This window comes from Neocloeon triangulifer, unplaced genomic scaffold (genome assembly GCF_031216515.1).
Source record: "Neocloeon triangulifer isolate White Clay Creek 2 clone unplaced genomic scaffold, ASM3121651v1 ptg000004l, whole genome shotgun sequence".
Classification (NCBI taxonomy): domain Eukaryota; kingdom Metazoa; phylum Arthropoda; class Insecta; order Ephemeroptera; family Baetidae; genus Neocloeon; species Neocloeon triangulifer.
The window spans coordinates 4,116,616-4,137,224 of record NW_026775547.1 but is presented as its reverse complement, the minus strand read 5'-3'; the positions used below and the strand labels follow the sequence as shown (position 1 = coordinate 4,137,224).

The window sequence follows — 20,609 nt, the reverse complement described above, 5'->3', positions numbered from 1 at the left end:
ATGAAGTTCCTTAATAGCAAATTATTAAAAAAAATTCTTGTGGAATTTAAAACTGATTTACTTTATTTGGATATTTTGTGAGGATGAGCGAGGATAAATAAAAACCCATCAATTGAGATTATTTGTTTTCATGTTATATTGTGACAATAATTATCTAGAAAACATAATATAGTGATAAAAACAAAGATCCAATCAATTTGATTTTCTTTCCGGCGACAGTCGAGTTCTATCTTACAATTAATGAGATAAATAATGGCACAAAAATGATATTCGAGTTAATCCTGGTAAATGGCCGGCTATGAAAGCATACGACTTCATTCCGTTTTTCCATGAGCTGGCCGCGGCGCTAATGGCTGCACGTGCTGCCAGCTCAATGGTCCATTAATCTGAAAATACTGCAGCCGTTACGGCAAATTTTATTAAGAGCACATCCTTAATCTGGAAGACTTTGGCTCAACTTTAGCTCACATTATAGATTTTCTGATATCCGTATAGGACCGGCATAGCATAAACGGGTACATGCAGCACAAATGACAGAGTTTAATACAAATTTGCAAAGTAGTGGTTCCTTTTTGTCCTATAATTCATTCATTATTTTTCTCTTTCACATAAAATTTGAAAACAATTTGGCAAGTGAACAATAAAACATGGCTGACTTGCAAAAGACTAGGTTAAACTGCTTTTGTAACTGGTCAGACGGGAGCCGTGTAATGGAGAAAATTAAAGGGAAATTTGTATTCAAGGTGATCACTGAGCATCAAGAGGCAGAGAGAATTTGCAAGGGTTGCTGGTTGCGATGTGCTGAGGGGCGTAAAAGCCGTTGCTACGTTGGCAGCATAAAATTTACACAATGTTCAGAGTTCCATTGGGCCAAGCTTAACGACAACTCAATTATACAATTAAATTACTTGATCGGGCGAAAGCCAGAAGTTGGGTGCAAAGTTTAACGTAAAGACCTGATGGTGATGGAACTAAACATTGATTAAAACGCAAAAGCGTGGCTTGAGAACAAAAAACCACTTAAATTTTTTTAGTTTCAACAAAAAATAGCAGCTTTTCAGTAAATTTATTTTAGTGTAGATATACATCATAAGCTCATCGCAAATTACAAAATTTCTGCAAAATTTGAAACCGATTTTAAATTCAAATCATCATGAATCAAACCTTGATCGTGAAATTCTACCTCAAATTAATATTGTATTTATCTAGCATTGTGACTAATGGCAAAAAGTAAATTATAAATGAAAAGTTCAAAGCTGAATTGAATATCTGATTATTTGCAGGATTGAAATTGATACGCGTCTGACGTGAGAAATCTGAGAAAGGTATTATTTGAGACATAATTGTATATGTAAATTTGAGCAGGTCGGCTTCAGTAATGGCACAAGTCAAAGCAAGTCTTTAGAATAATGCTGGTATAATTTTGAAATTATCGTTCTCCAATGACGGCAAAATTAGTGTCTATTGTTGTTGACAATGGCAATATGAATATTCCTTAATTTACGTAATTCCAAGAGTATTTTTTAGAAATGAGAATGTGCTTGCTTGAGAGACTACGCCCAGATAGGGTTAAAACAATGAAAAATAACGAGGTCTCCCGTCTCATGTAACAAAGTTGACCTCCATGGGCGAAAAAAAAAACATCCTTAATTGGATTAGCGCGGGTTCAGACAGATTCACAAGCAAATGGAATCGCAAGAACGTCCTGAAAACGCGAAGAAAATGGCACTCTAATTGGTTTCGAGCAATTAACGGCACACCCTCGCCAAAGCCTTAATTGCCAAACTGCAGCCCAAGCTCACTCGAAACAGCAAATAAAAGGCACAAATAAAAATACAGCTTAGTTGAGCGTGAATTCCGCAACATTGAATCCGTGGGTGGCAGTTGTTGAAGGGCTATTTCACAAATCGTCACGTTTCACTTGCGGACTGGTGGAAATGCGAGACGAATCTTCCGTGTCGCTGACGTAGCCCGGCTCGCCTGTGTAGTGCGTGGGGTACAGCAGCAGGGGTTGCGCCGAGAGGGCAACCAAAGAACGCTTGTCAAAAAACGACTTCCATTCAATCCTGCAATTTTCGGAGAAATGAGAGCTACAGAATCAAATAAAAAGACGAATTCATTTCCTTCCCCAGAATCATGTGTGACACGTTGACGAGGTTTCATTTAACGTCCGATCTTGCGACTTGTACGGGAGGATATAAAAGGGCTCCCAATGTTTGATAAAAATTCCCGGAAAATTGGGCAGAAAGGAAAGAAAGGTAAAATAAATCATGTTAGTAAAATGCGACCTTGTTCTCAAAACGAAAGCGTGGAGGCTGAATGATATTCAATTACAGAACAAGCTCCAATCAAAGAGTTTTTTTGCTGTGATTTTTCTCCCTGGTACAGAAAAACTAAAGGAAAATGGAAAAAAAAGCAGAGAGAAGCCTTGAAACCTTTTTGGAAAACGTTTGGCCTCTGATCAGATATAAAAAGAATAATTATTTAGAGATAGAATAATAAAAATACTAACATTAAGATTACTTCTCCTCCAAAAAAATATTGTTAAAATTCAAAACTAATCCCAGTGTAGAGTGATGTAAATATCTATTAGGTTGGGTAAAAATTGAAAAAATTGTGTATTAAATTTTTATGACAATAAAAAATTAATAATAATTAATAAAAAAAAATTATAGCATTATAGAAGTGTTAGCCAGCTTAATTTTATATATTTTAATTAATATATTGCAATTTATAAATTTTGTAGTGAAAAATTTGCTCTAGGAAAAAAATCTGCTCTCTCCAGTGAAAGAGCATTGCTAAGTAGAATGTAATGTAAAACTTTATCGACCCTTGCTCAAAAGTGAAGGTAATTGATTCAATTTTAGTGTTCCCTGATCTTTTATTCATGACTTTGGCGTAAAATATTCTGGCACGTTCGAACCGAATTAGATCTGGAGTTTTCGGAAAGAGCTTTTTCCACTATAAATTATACATACAGTAAATAATCGTGTTTGTACTCACTCAGGATGACGATCAAACATGATAGGAAGATACTCGTCAACAGGCAGCAACTTTGACAAAGGCTGTCCATCCAGAAGTTTCCGGGCGCCACTTTGGCTCAGTAAATAGCCCAAGGTCCAATACGAATATCCGACCCACACCAAGTTCTTCGAGCCGTCCACATTAGGCTCATCTTCGCTCTGCAGCTTTTTCCGACCGACATACCTGCATCATATCCAAATTCATATCATTTTAATATCAACAGAGAGACGTGAAATTTCAGCTTACACAAGGTCCCAGGAAAAGCTCAGATTGCGCAGCTCCTTTATGAGGTGCGCCATTTTTGCACGGAAGAAATTTTCAAACCTGATGTCGTCCTCTAAAACCAGCACTTCTTGCAAATTTTCATCAACCACCTAATTATTTAAAATTTTTATTAAATTACAATAGAATTTTAATTGATTCCTAATCATACCTTTTGCCAAACACTGTAATGACTCAGAAAGCAACCAATTTCTCCCATTGTCAAAGGTCTATAAAAGAATTGAAAGTAATTAAAAAAAAAATCTATATATTTCAACTGAAAAAAAAGAAATATAAAAATCATATTAGAAATCACGCTATATATTTTGCATACTAATTATATTTTAATTTTTGCGTTCACTTTTTTATATAAATATTTTCAAATTGTGAAATGATAACGATTATAGTACCTTTTGTGATATGGATCCATGTAACTGGGCAACATCTCAATTCCCATGGAAACAAGAGAAGTGTTGTTTAGAAGCCTGCAATCAAATTTTCACAAGCTTTAGAGAGAGAGACTATGGTTGGGCAATTCTACGAATTCTGGAATCAAACATCCCTCTCCGGAAAATCGAAACGAACCGAGCTTAACCTGTCTGAACATATAAACATACTAAATGCAAGTACTGTACAGGGGACGGCCAAAGCAAATATTGAGCAAAAGCAAACCACGCTTGATGCGTGACCTTCCACATTATTTGATTAGGTTCCTAATAGTTAAGCTAGCGTGGTTCATTATGTTGAAAAAGGCAAACCTGCTGTAAATAAAATCAATTTAATAAATAAAAAAATTACAGCAAGCAGGTTTTTTTCGATTTCTTTTTTCAGTTCTGGATTCGGAGAATTTTTTTTGTTTTTAATTTTTTAATATTCGATGGAATAAAGAGCGGCTATAACGTCACAGCTAATTTGAAATTGGAAATTGATTTAAAAATTTATTTAAAGGGAATTGAGCATAACTGACAAGGTATTTTAAGGGAACAGCAAAATAACTATAGGCATCTTGCACAGCGTTGAGGTTGCACAGGTTGCATAACTCATTTGTTACTATGATTTTTTTTATTCATCTGTAGATTGATGCTAAATAATTAATAAAATTCGGCTATCGACCCAAGGAAATTCAGTGTTGGTTTAGCAAAGTTTGGCGCTGGAGCTAACGGATTTCTTTCCTGAAGTTGCTGTTGACGCGAATAGTTTTTGCAGGGCCTATTAATGAGATATATTTGGTTCCAATTGATAAAATGAATTTTTCGAATTTATTGGTTTTAAAGTCCCCCATGATTTATATTTCAAATCGGTAGTTCATTTCAACTTAAATTCTAGAAGTTGACATACAAATGTTTTAGCTACGGTCTGATTAATATTGGAAAATATTTTTATTCCAGAACGCAGCGTGCAAATAATTTTCAGCGTTGGCTCTGAATAGCAAAAGATTTACTAATGGAGTCATTGAATAATGTAAAAGCGACTTACGTAAGGTAAACATCGACATATTCCCAGAGAAATTCAAGAAAGAGAGAGTGACGTGCTGAATTTCGCATGTATAAAAACGCAAAGTTGTCTTTTTTTAATGGGAGAGCAAATTTACCAAATTTAACCTATAGATCTGAACTTTGACATATTCTTCGCGATAACTTAATCCCCTCAATTCAGAAAACGAATTTTAAACTGAATGGGAGTGGAAGGAAACTTGCGTGCGGCCCTGGAGAACTTATTAACTAAAGAGCTTTGAATAATCAAAAGTGTCTGCTTAGTTCTGTAATTAGTTTTACGTGTGAAAATTATAGCGAGCATTTTTAAAAGAGTTCAAGCGACAGACACAATTAATGTTTAAAGAATAACAAAATACGTACTAAAAATTTTGCATTATTTCTTAATTTTCGCGCCGTCCAACATGCCTGCCTCTTCAGGCGAACCGTGCTCAATTTGTTATGCACGAGTACACTTTTTGATAAAGGGCGGCTGCGGTCAGATGATGGTGGTCCTTTCTTAGAAATGATACATTATGCCTTATATATATATATAGAGAATTTCTCAATTTTCATGGGAATAGCACAAAGCACTTTATTTTCTGCTTCCGGAGTTAATTTGCAAGCATGTCAACCCTGAATCGAATTTGCCACGGAACTCTGTCAGCAAACAGACATTCCAAATATGAAACGTGCTTCACATGACGGTATAGAATTAGCTCCATTCATTTCCAAAACGGATTTGCGCCGGAGGTGTTGGCCTGGAATTCAGCACCAGAATTGTTCTTGCGTTCACCAAGTGTACTAATTAAATTTCATTTCGGTGGTGCGATCAACGAATTCTGACAAACGGGCCGAATTACAGTTCTCCCCCATGGCTAATTTACTCACGCGAGACGCACTGGATCAAAGTAAAATTTCACAGAATTAAATTGCGATAAGCTAAATTCAGATTTAAATTAAATTTGCTCAACCATATTTTTAGGATTAGCTTAGCTATATGTATAAAAAAAACACGTGGAGGATTGGATAATTAATCGGCTTCATGAACTGAGCGTAAAAATATTTATTATTTCTGTCTGACAATGAGAATCCGCTTTACGTTTCATTATAATAAAAAAATAAATGAGCACAGCTTCAAAACCGACGGGCAGATCAAACAAAATACATATTTCGGTCGCAGGCTAAAAAAACCAAATCGATTCTGTGCACTCTAAAATCGAAAAAAAAAACCCACCGCTTAGTGTAATTTAAAGGGCATGTTGGCTCTCGCTGTAATATGCCATTTTATTTTAAGCTGTTGTGCCGTACCGAATGGACTGATAAATTATTCAGGTGGCTTTTGTAAGCATCCAAAAGCTGGAAACAAACATTTGAACTTTGATGAAATTCACTAGAGACCAACAAGCTTATGGGAGAAACGGATAACATATATACATAGTGCGCGAATGATTGCAATTAGCTATTTACAATTCTAAAATAGCGGTCAAAACTCAATGCCTGCTTGTGATGAATTAACATGCACTGTTAAATAATTTGTTAATGAACCATTTACAATTGCCAACAAACTTTCAACTTGGGGCCAATAACAAAGTCTAATTGGATTTTTACAAAATAAACAGTTGCTTGGTAAACTTGACACGTTCCACCGAATGCTTCAAAGTTTTGCATCTGACGTGCTAATAATCTTTTAGCTCTGCACAGCGTGTTAGTTTGAAAGAAAATGTTCAACTTTATTAAATTCAATTTCACTTCTGCTCGCTATTAATTTTATTATGAAATGCGGCTGTAAAAAGATTTTCCAAACTAATTAAATATTTAAAAGGGAAATTCTAATTTAATGCAAGACTAAAAGTTGACTATTATTATGTGCTAAAAAAATTTATTAAATAATTCCTAAATATCATTTTCATTGTGTCAAATGGAAATGAACACTCAAGATGGATGTAATGTAAATATTTGCATGGATTGTTTAAATTTAATAACTTTTATCTAACAAGAAATAAAATATATAGAAAGTTAAAGTTAATAGTTTTGATACATCAAAACTAATAATATCCATATATAAAAACACTGGAAGAGTATTTTGGACTGCTAGATGTGTTAAGAGTACTGAATTGATTTAACGGATTTAACAATCCTTTTCCTCAGCGAGGAGAATTTGTGACAACAATACAATATTGTTTTTGCTTAATTGTGCGCGTACACCGCAGAGGCCGAGTTCCTTTTGATGCTTGTCGTTTTGACAGACATCTACTAGTTTGATACCATATTAAATTTCTCTTTATACATATACCTTCTTTTCAATTTTTGTATAGGACGGTCATGAGGAATAATAACATAATAAGTGAATAACAAGCCAAGTGAAGTACTTAAGGAGACTTTCTTCTGGTTTTGCCCTAGTTATTAAAAAGCTAAAAGAAAAACTACCAGTATCAGTTACAGTCTGATCTATTTTCACGAGCAAAATAATAGTAATACTAATAATAATAATTGAAAAGAAAAGTTTGCATGAAAATAAAATATTTTAAAAATATAAAGAATCTATTTTTCTGTGAAAAGAAGCTTTTTGCGGTTACCAGTTTGCATATTCAGCGCAAACCGATTATCTGCCGTGCAAAAATAACACATTTCCGGTTAAATTATTCAAACGTGAGTTTCAGCGATGAGCTAAAATCAAGCACCGGACACTGCTCTGAGAAAAAAAAATAAAAATCGTCTGCTGCTCGCAGGGGGTGGAGTGTTGCTTGTCGTTCTGTGCACACGAGACGCGTGTCACTCACAGATTTGGTAACAAATTATTGTGCGTCTCTGTTTATTTAAAAGAAACCCGTGGCGCAATGGTCTTTTTTGAGCGACGGCTTTGAAGTCGCGACATCCGGACCTTGGTGAATTCCCCCATAAGGAGCACAAAATAGACATGGAAGCTCCCGACATATCTACGCGCAGATCAAACAGGTCTCGTGTTTTATTTTCACTCTCATCAAAAGTAATGAGGAATAAATTATAATTTATTTCTTGTTTTACTTTGGAATTGCGTGCGCACAGCAGTATAAACCAAGGGTCGAATCGGCAAAGATGCATTTTGCAAGGGTGGAACTGAATTGGAGCGCTTGCGCGTATTTTCGGTTTCACGGAGCAAGAGCGAGCAGAGAGTTTAGGTTCGCAGCTACCCCAGCAGTTTGAGGATAGCGTTTTGTCCCCGAAAGGAAAATTGTGTGCCAATGCCAACAGGATAACCCACTGTTAGCATCGTGCGCGAAGGTAAGCAAAAAGAAAATTTGCAAAAAATTTTTATCGTTACATTTGAAATCGAGTGTCAATTTATATTAAAAGCAAATATAAAAACAATTTCTTCTTATTTCTTGTTATTTCTGTAAAATAAAATCACTCAAACATCATATTTTATAAATATTTTTTTTGCTATATCTTCATAAAAAAGCATAAAAAAAAATACATTTTATACAAATTTTATAGTCTTACAATAAAAAAGTATGAATTTCTGTTGAGGTTCAAACCCAATCATAACAAAGTACCCCATGAAACTTTAAAAAAAACTTATAATGAAAATGTAAATTGAATCAAACGGTATCAAACTTTGAGGTTTGGAATTTAATTTACGTGATGAATTTTATCGACCTTTCTCTAAATGACAAAATTATTTTATTTAAAAAAAAACAACTCAGTTTTGTCAACAAGGAAGAGCCCGCTTTTTACTCCACACTCGTCTCCTTAGGCGCAAAATTTCATTTGGAAATTGAGGAAACTTGTTGCAATTTCTTTAAGTAAAACGAACGTTGTAAAAAGGCAAATACCGGGAAATACAGTAGACATAATGTATTGTCAAAGCAAACATCAGCTTTTCGTGTGCTATATCTACATTTTGAGCATTAATTACGTCTACATGATTACATCGCATAGTCCAGAAATGAAACGTCGCATGTTTTACAATGCAAAGTTTGCATATGAAAGCACTCCGCGACAAAATTGAATTTCCTCTCATGAATATATTTCCGTTGAAACAGAAGGTGAAAGTTGTGACGACGCCTGCTGACATTCCATTAAATTACGCGTCGAAAAATGAAACGCTGCGAGCTCAAGAACAAAGGGCTCTGCAACAATTTTAGCCAAGAGCCGATCCAGGGCGCGAGGCAAGTTTGTTTGGAAAGCGCGCTGCTCATTTTATCTCCTTTCTTTTTACAAATAAGAGGCAAAAAAGAGAGAGAGACTTGACGAGCCGAGGATTTGTTTAAACTCTCAGACAGAGAGATGCAAATAAACTCGGCATTCCGCCGAATTATAAACCTTTAGCCGCGCTCAAAGTGTTGCGTGCAGTCCGGAGCTCTCAAAAATTATGTTAGCCGCGCTGACGTGAGAATTCTGTGCCGCGTCGACACTGTATCAACGGAGGCGAGTGAATCTCATTGATTTGTAGTACACAAGAGACGCGCTGAAGACGCCGATCACTTTTTTGAATATAATGAGCTCAAAGTCTCCACCCGTCAAATTAAAAGTCTCGGCTTCGAGAGAATGAATGATGTGACTAATGAGACCATTCAATCGAGCTTGTTCTCCCCGCCGGCTAAAAAAATTTTTTTTTTTCATTTTCCTGAGAAAAGACACCCTAATGAATGGAAAACATACCAAAGGAGGAAAATAATTCCGTATTTCGCGGCACGTCTCAAAGATAAAAAAATTTTAACGTTTTTGAAACACAGCATTCGACCAAAAAACACTCAGCTTCAATTTAGATAATTAATTCCTCCCTTCAGCATATATTGCACAGTCATGCTGTGAAACGAAAGTTTTAATCCCTCGCAAATAAAGCACTCACTGAGTGAGGTCGTAAGCAAAAACTGAAGAAATTGTTTGCTGATGAAGCTGCATTTTCTGTGCTTTGTAGTCTTTGTACACAGAAGAGCTCAATGCATTAAATTTAGCAATTCAAAAATCCGACAAAAACTGTTTTAATAAAAGGCCAAAGAATTGTGTTCCAACTGGAATTTGAAATATAATCCACTTATTATCTTGCATGGCAACAGCATAAATGTAAAAATACCTCAACATGAAATGAATGTGATTTTTTTGCACATATAAGGAACGTATTTCTAGATTCACCATGATTCCTTACAAACTTTTCTGATCGGACACACATCAAACGCTGACAAATCAATTTTGTTGCCCCATACAATTGGCTTGGCTGGGTATATGACGGAAAGGAACGCTAACATATCCCATATCAAAAGCAAAGAACACCAATTTTTGTGTGTCTTCTTAACTTTCTTTCTCATGATATACAATACGGGAAGAAAACTAATTTCTCCGAAATAAAAAAGATATTTGAGCTTTTTCCCTTCGTTTGGTGAATTTTTTGTGGACCAAACATGGTTAGTATTGATTTTTCTTCTTCAAAAAAGATATTTTGTATTTTATTCTGTACAATAAATTGAGTCTATTTCAAAAACTGGAAATACAGCTAACTTTTACATTGGAAGTTGTTCATCCTTATGATATATCCTATATTCAGCGAAACGCTCAAGGCAACAGCAAAATTATTTGAGGCAAGTTAATAAAGTGTTATCTAGATGCTTTTGGGATTATTACTTTCCGTTAATGGAAATACAGCCAAAATAGAGGACATTTCTGTTAAAAGCGTGCTATCGATCAGTATCGTTAATGCGACTCGTCACGTTTGGATTTTGTCCTGCTTATTAAAAAAAATTCTCATCAGACACTGTTTGTTTTGCGTCTTAATCGATTGAGTTGACAGACCTAAAAAAAATTGTTTTCGCTCGGATGTAACAAGCTGCAGTTTCAAAGAAATTTTTATCCGCATTGTTCTTTTTTGCCAGAATAGCCTTGCCATGCAGACATGACATTTTTTTCCGCCCACGTCAGAATGCATTCGCGCGGAAGGAAGTCGCTGGGAAAAGCTTATGATAATATTTTGTGCGAAAGAAAGCCACCAAGACGCTTCGCGTCGTCAAATTCGGTGTTTGTAGAACATGATCAATCAATTAAGACCACCGAAACTTGGCAAACTCGCTCCTTTCGCGCACACTATGGTTTATTTAGTCAGCAGGTCTTCGTTTGATATAATATTACACGCTCGGCGCGGCAGCAATAAAATGCATTAATCTCTCATCATAAATCTCTTGACGGCGTGACAGCCAGCAAAATAAACTTCCCGAATCCGCCCCGCTTTTAGCGTCGGCGGTGTCAAATTTGAGACAGATCGCACAAGCCCGCAGGACTTTGCAGCGACGATTTTGTCTGCACTCATCTTCGTGACTGTGAATCTGTGAACCAATTTAGCTTGAAGTTAAAATGACAATATATAACATGATGAATGTTGGCAATGCAAAAGTTTTATTCTGGGAGAGGCACTTGAAGCACTTGAAAGGAGAGGAAAAGTGTTGTGATATTGACATGTGAAATTGAAACGGTATGGTATCCATGCGTGATCCAAAATGTAATACTGCATATATAGGGAATCGTTTCCAGCAATCGTTCGACAATATTGAAATGTGACATTTCGAGCATTTCTCTTCATTGATCATCGAAAATTCTAACCAACGTTTTCAACGTCAGCGCAAAAGCTCTCTTTCCGCCGCAGATTTCACCGTAAATTAATTATGCATATTAACGTACGCATTATTTGGTGGTGGCTTTTGACGTCACTGGAAACATGGTTGCATGCCATGCGTATATGCAAACGATTTTTTTCCCTGTTAAAAAATGAGTCTTCTGTACAGGGATGTAGTCTAATTAGTGGCTTCGTCTCATATGAAACTATAGAGTACAAAGCACCCTCACATTTCACGTCGGCGCCATTTATTATTTCAGCATCAGCTCTACCATGTAATCAGCCGCCACTCGCTTTTCCTCTCTGATTGAGACTCACTTTATTATCGTTACTGGATGTGATCGAACTGAGTCTTGCGTAACCTCGATCTTTAATTAACAATTAATTAGCAAGCTCATTTCGTTAAATCAAAGGTGGGATCTAGATGAGCTCCTAAATTAAGCTCCAATCGTTCCGAGAGTGAATTGAGGAAAACCGAACTGTCGCAAAATTTCATTTGTGTGAATTGACTGGAAGTGCGAAGAAAGGACGTGGTAGTTGCTTTTGATCATTTAAATTTAATGAAAGTTTCCAAATTATCTAACAATCAGAATTTCATTATTTTATAATATGTAATTGAGATATCTTGCTATCATTGTTTTCAATAAAAAAATATAAATAAATAAAAGAAATTGAATGAAGTGAATTTAAGTTAAAAAAAAATAATGATACACGTAAATTCCCAATTTTAAACACATCATTATGTGCACAAACTAAATTTAAATACAATAATAGAAAAAAAATTAAATAAAAATTATTGATAAATGCAAGTTTTTCTTTGAATAAATTTAATCGACCCCCCCTCCACTCCAACACAACAACTTTGCAATAAAAAATCATAATTTTTGTTTGACATTATAAATAATGAAGTTCTGACAAGAACTTGAAGTGGGAGCAAAAGAGTAAAAAATATTCATCATTCACTTTGCAAACAACTTTTGAGAGTTTATATCAAGTAGGCCAATTATTTTAATAAACCTTATTCGTGTTCAGTTTTCTTCCTATGCGGGAAACTTTCAAGAGCGATCATAAATCCTACCATCTCGGAACGGATCTTCCCTGAATTAGAAGCGCTCGTGCACTATGGAGGGCCGCCGCTGTATATTATTATGTAGCAGCAGCACGCGAGGAACATAATTTGAGCAAATGTAACGAGAGTGCGAGGCAAACAATAGCAGACGCCGAGATGAAAAAGATGCGACACAAATAATGCACCCCGAGAGAGTGTGGTAAATCAGATAAGAATTATGTAATAACAACAGGTCGCCGCCCACATGGGCCGGCGTTAATAGAATAAAAAAGTGGGCTCGGAACCAGTGCTGAACGAGCTGTTTGCCTTGTTATCATAATGCTGCAGGCATTATCAACGATTCTCTTTGTTTGAGAGACAAGTAGAAGAGCACCCTGGGTGCTAAATTTTCGCTCGCCATGAGGACCCGCTTTCCACATTAGGGATCACGCGTAAGTTGCTAATGGGTGCGTAAGTGGGATACTTCCCGGTGATGCTGCGCCAGAACTTTGTTAATTAAAATTCAGGAAATTTAAATTATTATCTGAAAATTTCGTCAGAGAGATTTGCTCCTGAAAGCTGCTGCCGTCAACTTAAATCCATCATACTTTACAAAGGGGATTCATTTGTTCGTGAAAGAGATGAAAGGGTCGCCTTTAAAAGAGAAAATTTACATGTTTGTTCTCTCTGCCTCGCTGCGCCAAATGAAAAATCAACGCTGGTAAATTGCTTTCCAGATTTAAAACATTTTGACCAAAACTGAAAACCCTACCCTACCACGAATTTAAACAAAGTATCAAATTTTTTTGTATGACTAACTCAGATTTTTTTATTAATTTATTATTATTATTATTATTATTTCTATTTTGCAAAAAAGGATTTTATCGAAAAAGCAAAAGTATTTTTTTTACTACCAACGGTGGTGGTAAATCTCACCTTGCTTGTTTACCTCTCCTTTTCCATCCGACAGAATTGAAAATCGTGATATTTACTCCCCATTCGCCTGGGTGAAATTGGAGCGCGCGCGCAAGCAGTTCCCTTTTATCAAAGATGTTTACAGAGCAGTCCCTTAGCACGCGAGCAAAGTACCCATTGTAAGCTAATGAAATCTGATCTGTTGCAGGAAATCGGAAGGATGCAGGTGAATTCATCGGCTGACGAGCCCGGCCGGGTCAATCAGAGCGGCGGCCTTGTTGCCACCAACACCACAGGGTCAAATGACACTGAGACGTCAAGTGACCCAACTGACGCCCTCATCAGAAACCTCTATCTCTTGAGCATTCCACCAATTCTATTGTTCTGCTTCGCCACCTTTGTAGTCAACTCGGTGGTCGTCGTCTCTTCAAGATGGATCAGACGGCCATTGTCACCAACCATATCCATTTCCATCAGTCTAGCCATGGCCGACGCTTACGCCTCTCTAGTGGTAGGAATCGGACTGGTCATCAACAGTCTGCTTCCTGTGGCCTTCCACATTCCAGTGGGCCCCAGCACCATCTGCTACGTTCTGGCCCTGGAAGCATTTCGTCTGGGAGGCATTATATCATCCATTGCTCATCTGACCGCACTTGCCATCAACCACTACATTGGCATCTTGCGACCTCTGCACTATGCGTCCACCATGACTCCAAGGACGACATCTATAGTGATTGCCCTCCTGTGGATCGTTCCGATAGCTTTCTTCTTTATTTATTTCAGCTCCATGCCGGACATGGGGTTCCGTTCAAACAATTGCGCCTCTTTCACCTTCCTCTTGTATAAAGAATTTCGATACTTATTCTCCTCCATGTTCTTCACTCCTTTGATCATCATGGGTGTCATCTATTGCCACATCTTTGTCATCGTCAAACGTCACCAAGCTAGCCGGCGCCGTTTCCAAAACTCAAACCAACTGGCAAGGAGCGTCAAGGCCGTGAAGACAACTGTCCTCATTTTGGGCACCTACGTTGTAGGCTGGATGCCGGCAGTGCTGGTCTACTGTCTGGTTTGCGCTGACTGCCTGTACCACTTCACCGCCGCCGACAGGATAACCATGTTTGTTTTGTACACCACGGTAAACTTTATGTACATCTTGAAGACCTTGGTTGACCCAATCATATACGCCGCCCGCATGCACGAGATCAAACTGGCTCTGAAGAAGATGCGGGTAAGCATATGTGGTGGCGTAGAACAACAGGACACGCGACCTTCCAGTGAGTTGTCGCAACAACGACTCTCTACGTATGCATCGCGGAGAACTCCTGAGCGTCATGGGATGACAGCAAATGGGAGTTTCCGCAGCACAAAGCTTGTGCCCGTGAGCAGCACCAGCAATAGAGCCATTACAATGGTACCTGCTAAGTCCATATTTAGATCTAACGAAGACATTCAAGCAAATAGTTCTTTGGTGTGATTGTGCCAAGTGAAACGAGACGATCAAAAGGATGTCTTATGATGAGTATGCTTGTGTGATTCGCGATTCAGTCGAGGTGAGACAATTAATTTCCTCGTCCGCAGCTTGCGTGGTTTAATAAAGTGTAGACTTTGCGCCAGCTAAAGCTAAAGACACTTTTCGTTAAATAAAAATGTTAATCTTTTGAAGACTTAAGACTTAACTAAAACCACTCACTCTGTACAAAATATTGAATCCCATTAACAAATTGTAATTATATGCTTGAAAATTAATTTCATGTAATTAAAAAGGACATTTTTACAGTTCAAAATAGATTTAAGCTGGTCACTATCATTGAACATAATTCTTGCCCTAAGCAAAGCAATCTTTCAAAGCTCATTCTTTCCATTTTGCAAAGTTGATTTTTTTTTCAAATTACTTTTAAAGTCCCATCTATTTTTATAAAAAAAGGGATAAAAAAAACAAATAATAAATAATTCTTTGTACTAATTACACTAATGCTTCTGATATTAAAACGTTTCTGGGAAATAATAATAAAATATTTAGTTCCCCCAAGGAAGGTTATAATTGTTAAAAATAAGAAAAGATGCTATGTTTAGCTGTGAAACAAGATCATTTTGAGAAAATCTGAATAAATTTCAACTACCATTACTCCAAGAGTACCACTAAATAAGTGGATTGAATAGAATTTCAGACATAATACTGCGTGAGCGTAGCTAAATTGTCTGAAATAATAAATTTATAAATGGGCTGTATTATTCAGCAGAAAAATTTTACATTTTAAAGAGCTTTTAAGTGGAAAACATGAGCTCATAACTGTAAATCGTTGTCGGCAATGTTAAAATACTTAAAATTATTATATAAAAAGTTTTAGTCTGATGTCTGATATGATCTTGTGAGTAAGATAAAATTTGAACAAGAAATTATGACGAAACCCTTTGTAAAATTGTGCTGATTTTATCAGTCTTTTTATTAAACAAATTAAAGATTAATTTTAAATAACTTCAGATGTCTTATGATAATAATGATAAAATTTTTCGCGTATCATGTTGTGTCATCGCTGTAATGATTCGATGTAAAAATGCAACATATTTTTACCTAAAATAACTATTAATGTCAAATTTTGGCGTTCATTAAACAGATTTACTTCTATCCATAAAAATTTTGAATTATAAAAAGAATAAACAAATTTAGGATTTTTTTTTTTTCAAACTAGACAACAAAATTAATTTGCCCTGATATTAGCCAATATAAGCATTGCATGTTTTCTTAATATGGAAATTTTTCTTTCAAAAAAGAACAATTCACTTCCTCTCCCATAATGAGCTATGTTAGGTCCACGCTTAATTAAGGGAGTGATCGAGAGAGACTCTAAATTTGCACATCGGCGAAACCATCATGTAAATCAAAGGATCATTGCATTTCAATAAAATTTACTTAATATTATATTGATGTTACTGGTTGTAACTTGTGCAAATTTTGGGTGGCTAATAAAATATTCAAAGACTGCTTCAACATCTCAATTTGGCACTTTTAGTCTTTGACTCTACGTAATTCTCTTAAAGTTTGAAGCGCTTTTTTATGGCATTTGCAAACTCCTATGCTACAAAGACAGTAGGGAGGCTCAAAGTTAATTAAGAAAATTACCTCTATCAGACGACAAAAAACTTCTGTCTTTGCTAACCTCTCTCCGATATTAAAAGCACCGGGTGTGGCTACCACAAAAAGTCGTCACCTAATTAAATTGCGGTTGCCAAAAACAGGAATCTTTTGACACTAATGTTTTACAACTGTGACCTTTACTTTGAGCACTCGCACTCTAGCAAGTGGAAGCGCGTCTTGAGTTTTTTTTTTCATTTTTACACCGACGAAAAAAACAATACGTGATCTCAAAATTTAACTTTCATTGCTTGAAATTTTGTATTGAATTTGTTAATACAGAAATTGTGAGCCACGAAAATAAAAAAATAATAACTTCAAATTAAGTATTGTTTGTCGCTAAGTTCATATCGAATTTACGTGCGTGCTGGAGTTTGTGTATAATAATGTTTCTCGGCTATTAGGAGTTTACCCATCAAAAATGTGAAAAATCATTGTTCAGATTTATACAAATAGCTCAAAGCTTTAACTGAAGATGAAATTATTTCCACTATGGTTCATATTTCATGAATGGAAAAATCGGGAAAAATAAAAATAGTTTCGGTGTGATTTAAAGTTTGTTTGATTTAATCAATTTCTCCGATTCCCTATTGTGTATTTTATAATGCTTTCAGAGACAGCTTTATTTTTCTCCAAATGACATCTTTAAATCTTTACAATCAAAATGATTAATGAAGAAAAATGTCCCAAATATATAAATGGCAAAAATTTTATCTAGTTTATTTCATTAAAAATATATCCTTTTCAAAAACACAAAGTGTACAAGCACACACCACAAAATGCTTTTATAAATTTGTAATTGGATTGAACTTTTTATGCCTCTCCGCAATCAAAAGAGTGATTTTCCACTCGGAAAGCGTTGAATAGTAAGAATTTGTGTGCTTACAGTGGGGCCGACTTGGTACACAAGACTTTTTTTAGAGTAGCGAAAAGTTTTTGTGCGAAATGAGGTTTTCGGACCAACAAAATAAAGCGTCAACAACAGCAAAGAGCGGGTAGAGCAAGTTCAGCTTGCGTTTTGGGCAACAACAAAATATTTGCATAAGCCTCTCCTGACCACGTCTTTGTTAGAAAGTTAGTGTATGGTGAGAATAATGTTCGTATGAGAAGCCTATTGCATTACAAGTGACGCTTGTTAGGCTAATTGTAAGGCAAGTCAAATTTCTGACAACAAGAGCTGAGACGTGCTTTTGGTTTCTGACTTTGTGACACGGATCTTGCAAAGTTTAAGCTCTTAAGCCATGTTTCTGAAAACAGAACATGACTCTCATTCAAAGTTTAAAAAAAAAATCAATTTTGGTTTACAAAATTTTCTAGAGAAAAAATGGCGAGGTTAAAGTAACAGCAAAGAAAACGTTATTTCACTTTATGACAGAAATAATTTCCTTTGATACAAAGGCAAACGTTTAAAAAGTCAAATGAAAAGACCTCCCTCGTCTCATTATTGAGGTGTATGCAGCGCCGAGGAACATATTCAAAAGAAACGAAATGTGAATGCCACTTTTGCGCACGTCTTTGTAAAAAGATAAAAGTCAGGGAAATTTTCGGAAATTTTGTCACAGAGAGTAAATGGAGAGCAAGCATTTTCCACCTGCGTGACTCGCATTTCCATTAGCAAGCAGAGAGCGCTGCTATAACAATAAGGGTGTAAGAGAAGCAGAAACTGACTAAACATGACACTGAAAAAACACCTACTTTAAGTATTAAAACATAGTGGTTTATTAAAAAAAAGTTAAGATTCCGACAAACGCGTTGTGCTGTGGTACGGGAGAATTAATTAGGAACGCCTGTCAGACACAAACACTGAAGCAATGAGGAAAACTTAGAGAATTTTTTTCTTTCATATTCCCAAATGAATTTGCTACGTCTTGTGACCTGTTATTGATTAGGTTTTTGAATAGCAGGCGTTTAAATCTTTAAAAGCTATTTAATATAAAATTTATAATCACTAAAAAAATCAATTTTGTTGTTTTGAGTGCATAAAATTAACATAGCTAATGTTTCTACTTTAAATTGAGACCGAAGAATAAAATAAGCGTAAAATGGGTACTCACTTTCCATCAACTGCCTCTATTTCCATCGCCTCAATGCCTAGTTCACTGAAGCACTGCCTCATTTTTGTCCGTCGATCTGTGCGCCGCTTGAGATTGATCATGAAGACTTTATCCAACCCCAATGTGTCCCGCTCTGGCGGAGGAGCAAATTGCGCCATCAGCTCGCTCAACTCGAGGCCGCCGTGGTCCACTGGAATTAAAAGCCGCACAAGAAAGAAAATATTGTTATTGCCTAAAGTGAAATAATATTTCAATTGTATCTGTATTTCCATAAAATAGTCAGCACAGTAAATATTAAAAGAAAAAAGCTTTAGAATTTTTGAATTTGATTCCAAATTATTGTGAGTTTCAAAATTAATACAATTTACAATGATAAAATTTATCTTGAACCTGGTTCAAACAATATCTACTCTAGTGCAGATCAGGCATTTTTTTTTTCTTAAGACCTGCTTAGCTTATTTTGCCAATATGTTATGATCTTTAATAAAATCAGGTGCAATCAGTATCAGGTGCTTGTGCACTCGTATTTGAGAGAATTATCAATAACTGGACTGATCCCAAAGCCGGACTGGCATATTGAGTAAATTATAAATTAAAATTTAGCCCTCATCTGTAGCAGCCTGTACCAGATTTACAGATTTTTACTTTGAACACTTAAAAATTGTCTTTAATACCAATGGCTTCTAATTTTATGTTGACTAGTTGTGCTTCGTCAAAAGCAAGAGCCTGGTTTTCCTCCAAAGGAAGGGTGAAGTAGCCGTAAAACACTTCATTGCAAATGTGCAGGGGAACATCTGAAATAAGTTTATTAATTTTCATCCATGACAGATTCTGAAATAATTTACTGAAATGCTTTGCCGAAAGTGCAAAGGTGATGATGTCATCCTTTGGACCAGCATAGTGAGGGATTTTCTTGCTCAGGAAAGTAAGATTTTGTGAACGAAGATGGTTCAGGTTGACTAGCACTGCTGTGTGCACCATCGGCACCTCAAAGCACCCAGTCTTTTCTCGGTTGAGAATAGGCTTGTAGTCTTCTGTCCGTTTGTAGTAAAAGCTTTTGGTCATGCCGCACCAAAAGTTCGAGTACATGCCATCGGACTCCAGCATTGGAGCAGACACCGTCAAGTCTTTAAATACCAAATCTCTCAGGGTGTTCATGTTTGTAAGAAGTACGTCTGCATCCAAGAACTAAAAAATATTACTTTAACTGTTACAGTTAATTTTTAATTTAAGATATTTCTTACCCAAATAAAATCTGCCCAAGCATGTCTTGCATAGAGCAGGGCTTCCTCTTTGAGCTTGATGACATGTTCAAATCGAATCGTTGACCAATGCGTGGCACTAGTCTCGTCAGCGAATCTTTTAGGGTTGGAAGACCTCAACTCAGTATTTATAGAGTGGTACTGTCTCTCCACAGAGCTCAGCCAGAGTCTTAAAATTGCCAGAGAATTGTCTTCGTTGTGGTCACTACGAATCCTATGAAAAAAAATAATAAAATTTTAATGTGTTGCATAAAATAAAAAATTTTAAATATTTTCCTACCAAAGTGAAAGGCGGTCTTTTGGATAATTCAAGTTCTCCAGGGCGGTCAGAAAATAAGGAAGGGTGTAGGCTTTGTTCCGAACTTGAACGGCGATGACAACGGAGGGCAGAAGCTTTAGCGGAGCTGCAGCTTCTGGACTCGAAGGTTGAGTGTCATCCGAAGCCGATCTTGAGGTGTCGGGGCAAAGGAACAATACCAGAAGCAAAATTACTGTGGTCATCTCTTTGACGTGAAGAGTGAAACTGTTTTGGTCTTCCGGTGCGCTGATGAAGAAGAGTCGATAGTGACGTGGCAGATGAAAATTCAGCTTCGAATCATGGCCTGAGATCTAAAAGATGCATTAGTTATGAATCTGGGACGCCAAGAAAATCTGATAAAATTTTCACGTACCGCTGGACAGCGTTCGAATTTTGCACCGGTGTGAAATGCTGTATAAATAAAGTGACGTCACACCGCGAGCACCTTGCTTTCGCGGGGCATCAACACAAAACAGCTGCGACTCAACCGTAAACAAACCCGTGAGAAGCGTCGACGTTCTCGGATTCACGTGCTCCGCACTTGTGATCAGAG

General features: G+C 36.4%; 2 protein-coding genes across 2 annotated transcripts; one reads left to right on the top strand and one right to left on the bottom strand.

Moving 5' to 3' along the window:
• Positions 1-128: 128 nt before the first annotated feature.
• Positions 129-20,561, bottom strand: LOC132193572 (glycosyltransferase 25 family member). The gene is made up of 11 exons (XM_059614326.1): positions 20,430-20,561; positions 20,039-20,367; positions 19,741-19,972; positions 19,342-19,684; positions 19,171-19,290; positions 18,497-18,686; positions 3,696-3,770; positions 3,458-3,515; positions 3,271-3,398; positions 3,004-3,207; positions 129-2,066 (listed from the first exon to the last, which is right to left on the bottom strand). Exons 2-11 carry the CDS (start codon positions 20,257-20,259, stop codon positions 1,901-1,903), a joined length of 1,737 nt encoding a protein of 578 aa, XP_059470309.1. The 5' UTR covers positions 20,260-20,367; positions 20,430-20,561; the 3' UTR covers positions 129-1,900.
• On the top strand, positions 12,747-16,960 carry LOC132193575 (melanocortin receptor 5-like). Its single transcript, XM_059614331.1, has 2 exons — positions 12,747-12,843; positions 13,515-16,960. Exon 2 carries the CDS (start codon positions 13,527-13,529, stop codon positions 14,781-14,783), a length of 1,257 nt encoding a protein of 418 aa, XP_059470314.1. The 5' UTR covers positions 12,747-12,843; positions 13,515-13,526; the 3' UTR covers positions 14,784-16,960.
• Positions 20,562-20,609: the final 48 nt, after the last annotated feature.

Excerpts from the sequence above, each read along its gene's own strand:
- LOC132193572 (XM_059614326.1), bottom strand. The coding sequence starts at position 20,259 with ATGACCACAGTAATTTTGCTTCTGGTATTGTTCCTTTGCCCCGACACC. Across the intron at positions 18,687-19,170 it reads CATAAAATTAGAAGCCATTG|TGGACCACGGCGGCCTCGAG; the intron begins GTATTAAAGACA and ends TTTTAATTCCAG. Across the intron at positions 3,771-18,496 it reads ATAGAGGCAGTTGATGGAAA|GCTTCTAAACAACACTTCTC; the intron begins GTGAGTACCCAT and ends ATTTGATTGCAG.
- LOC132193575 (XM_059614331.1), top strand. The coding sequence starts at position 13,527 with ATGCAGGTGAATTCATCGGCTGACGAGCCCGGCCGGGTCAATCAGAGC.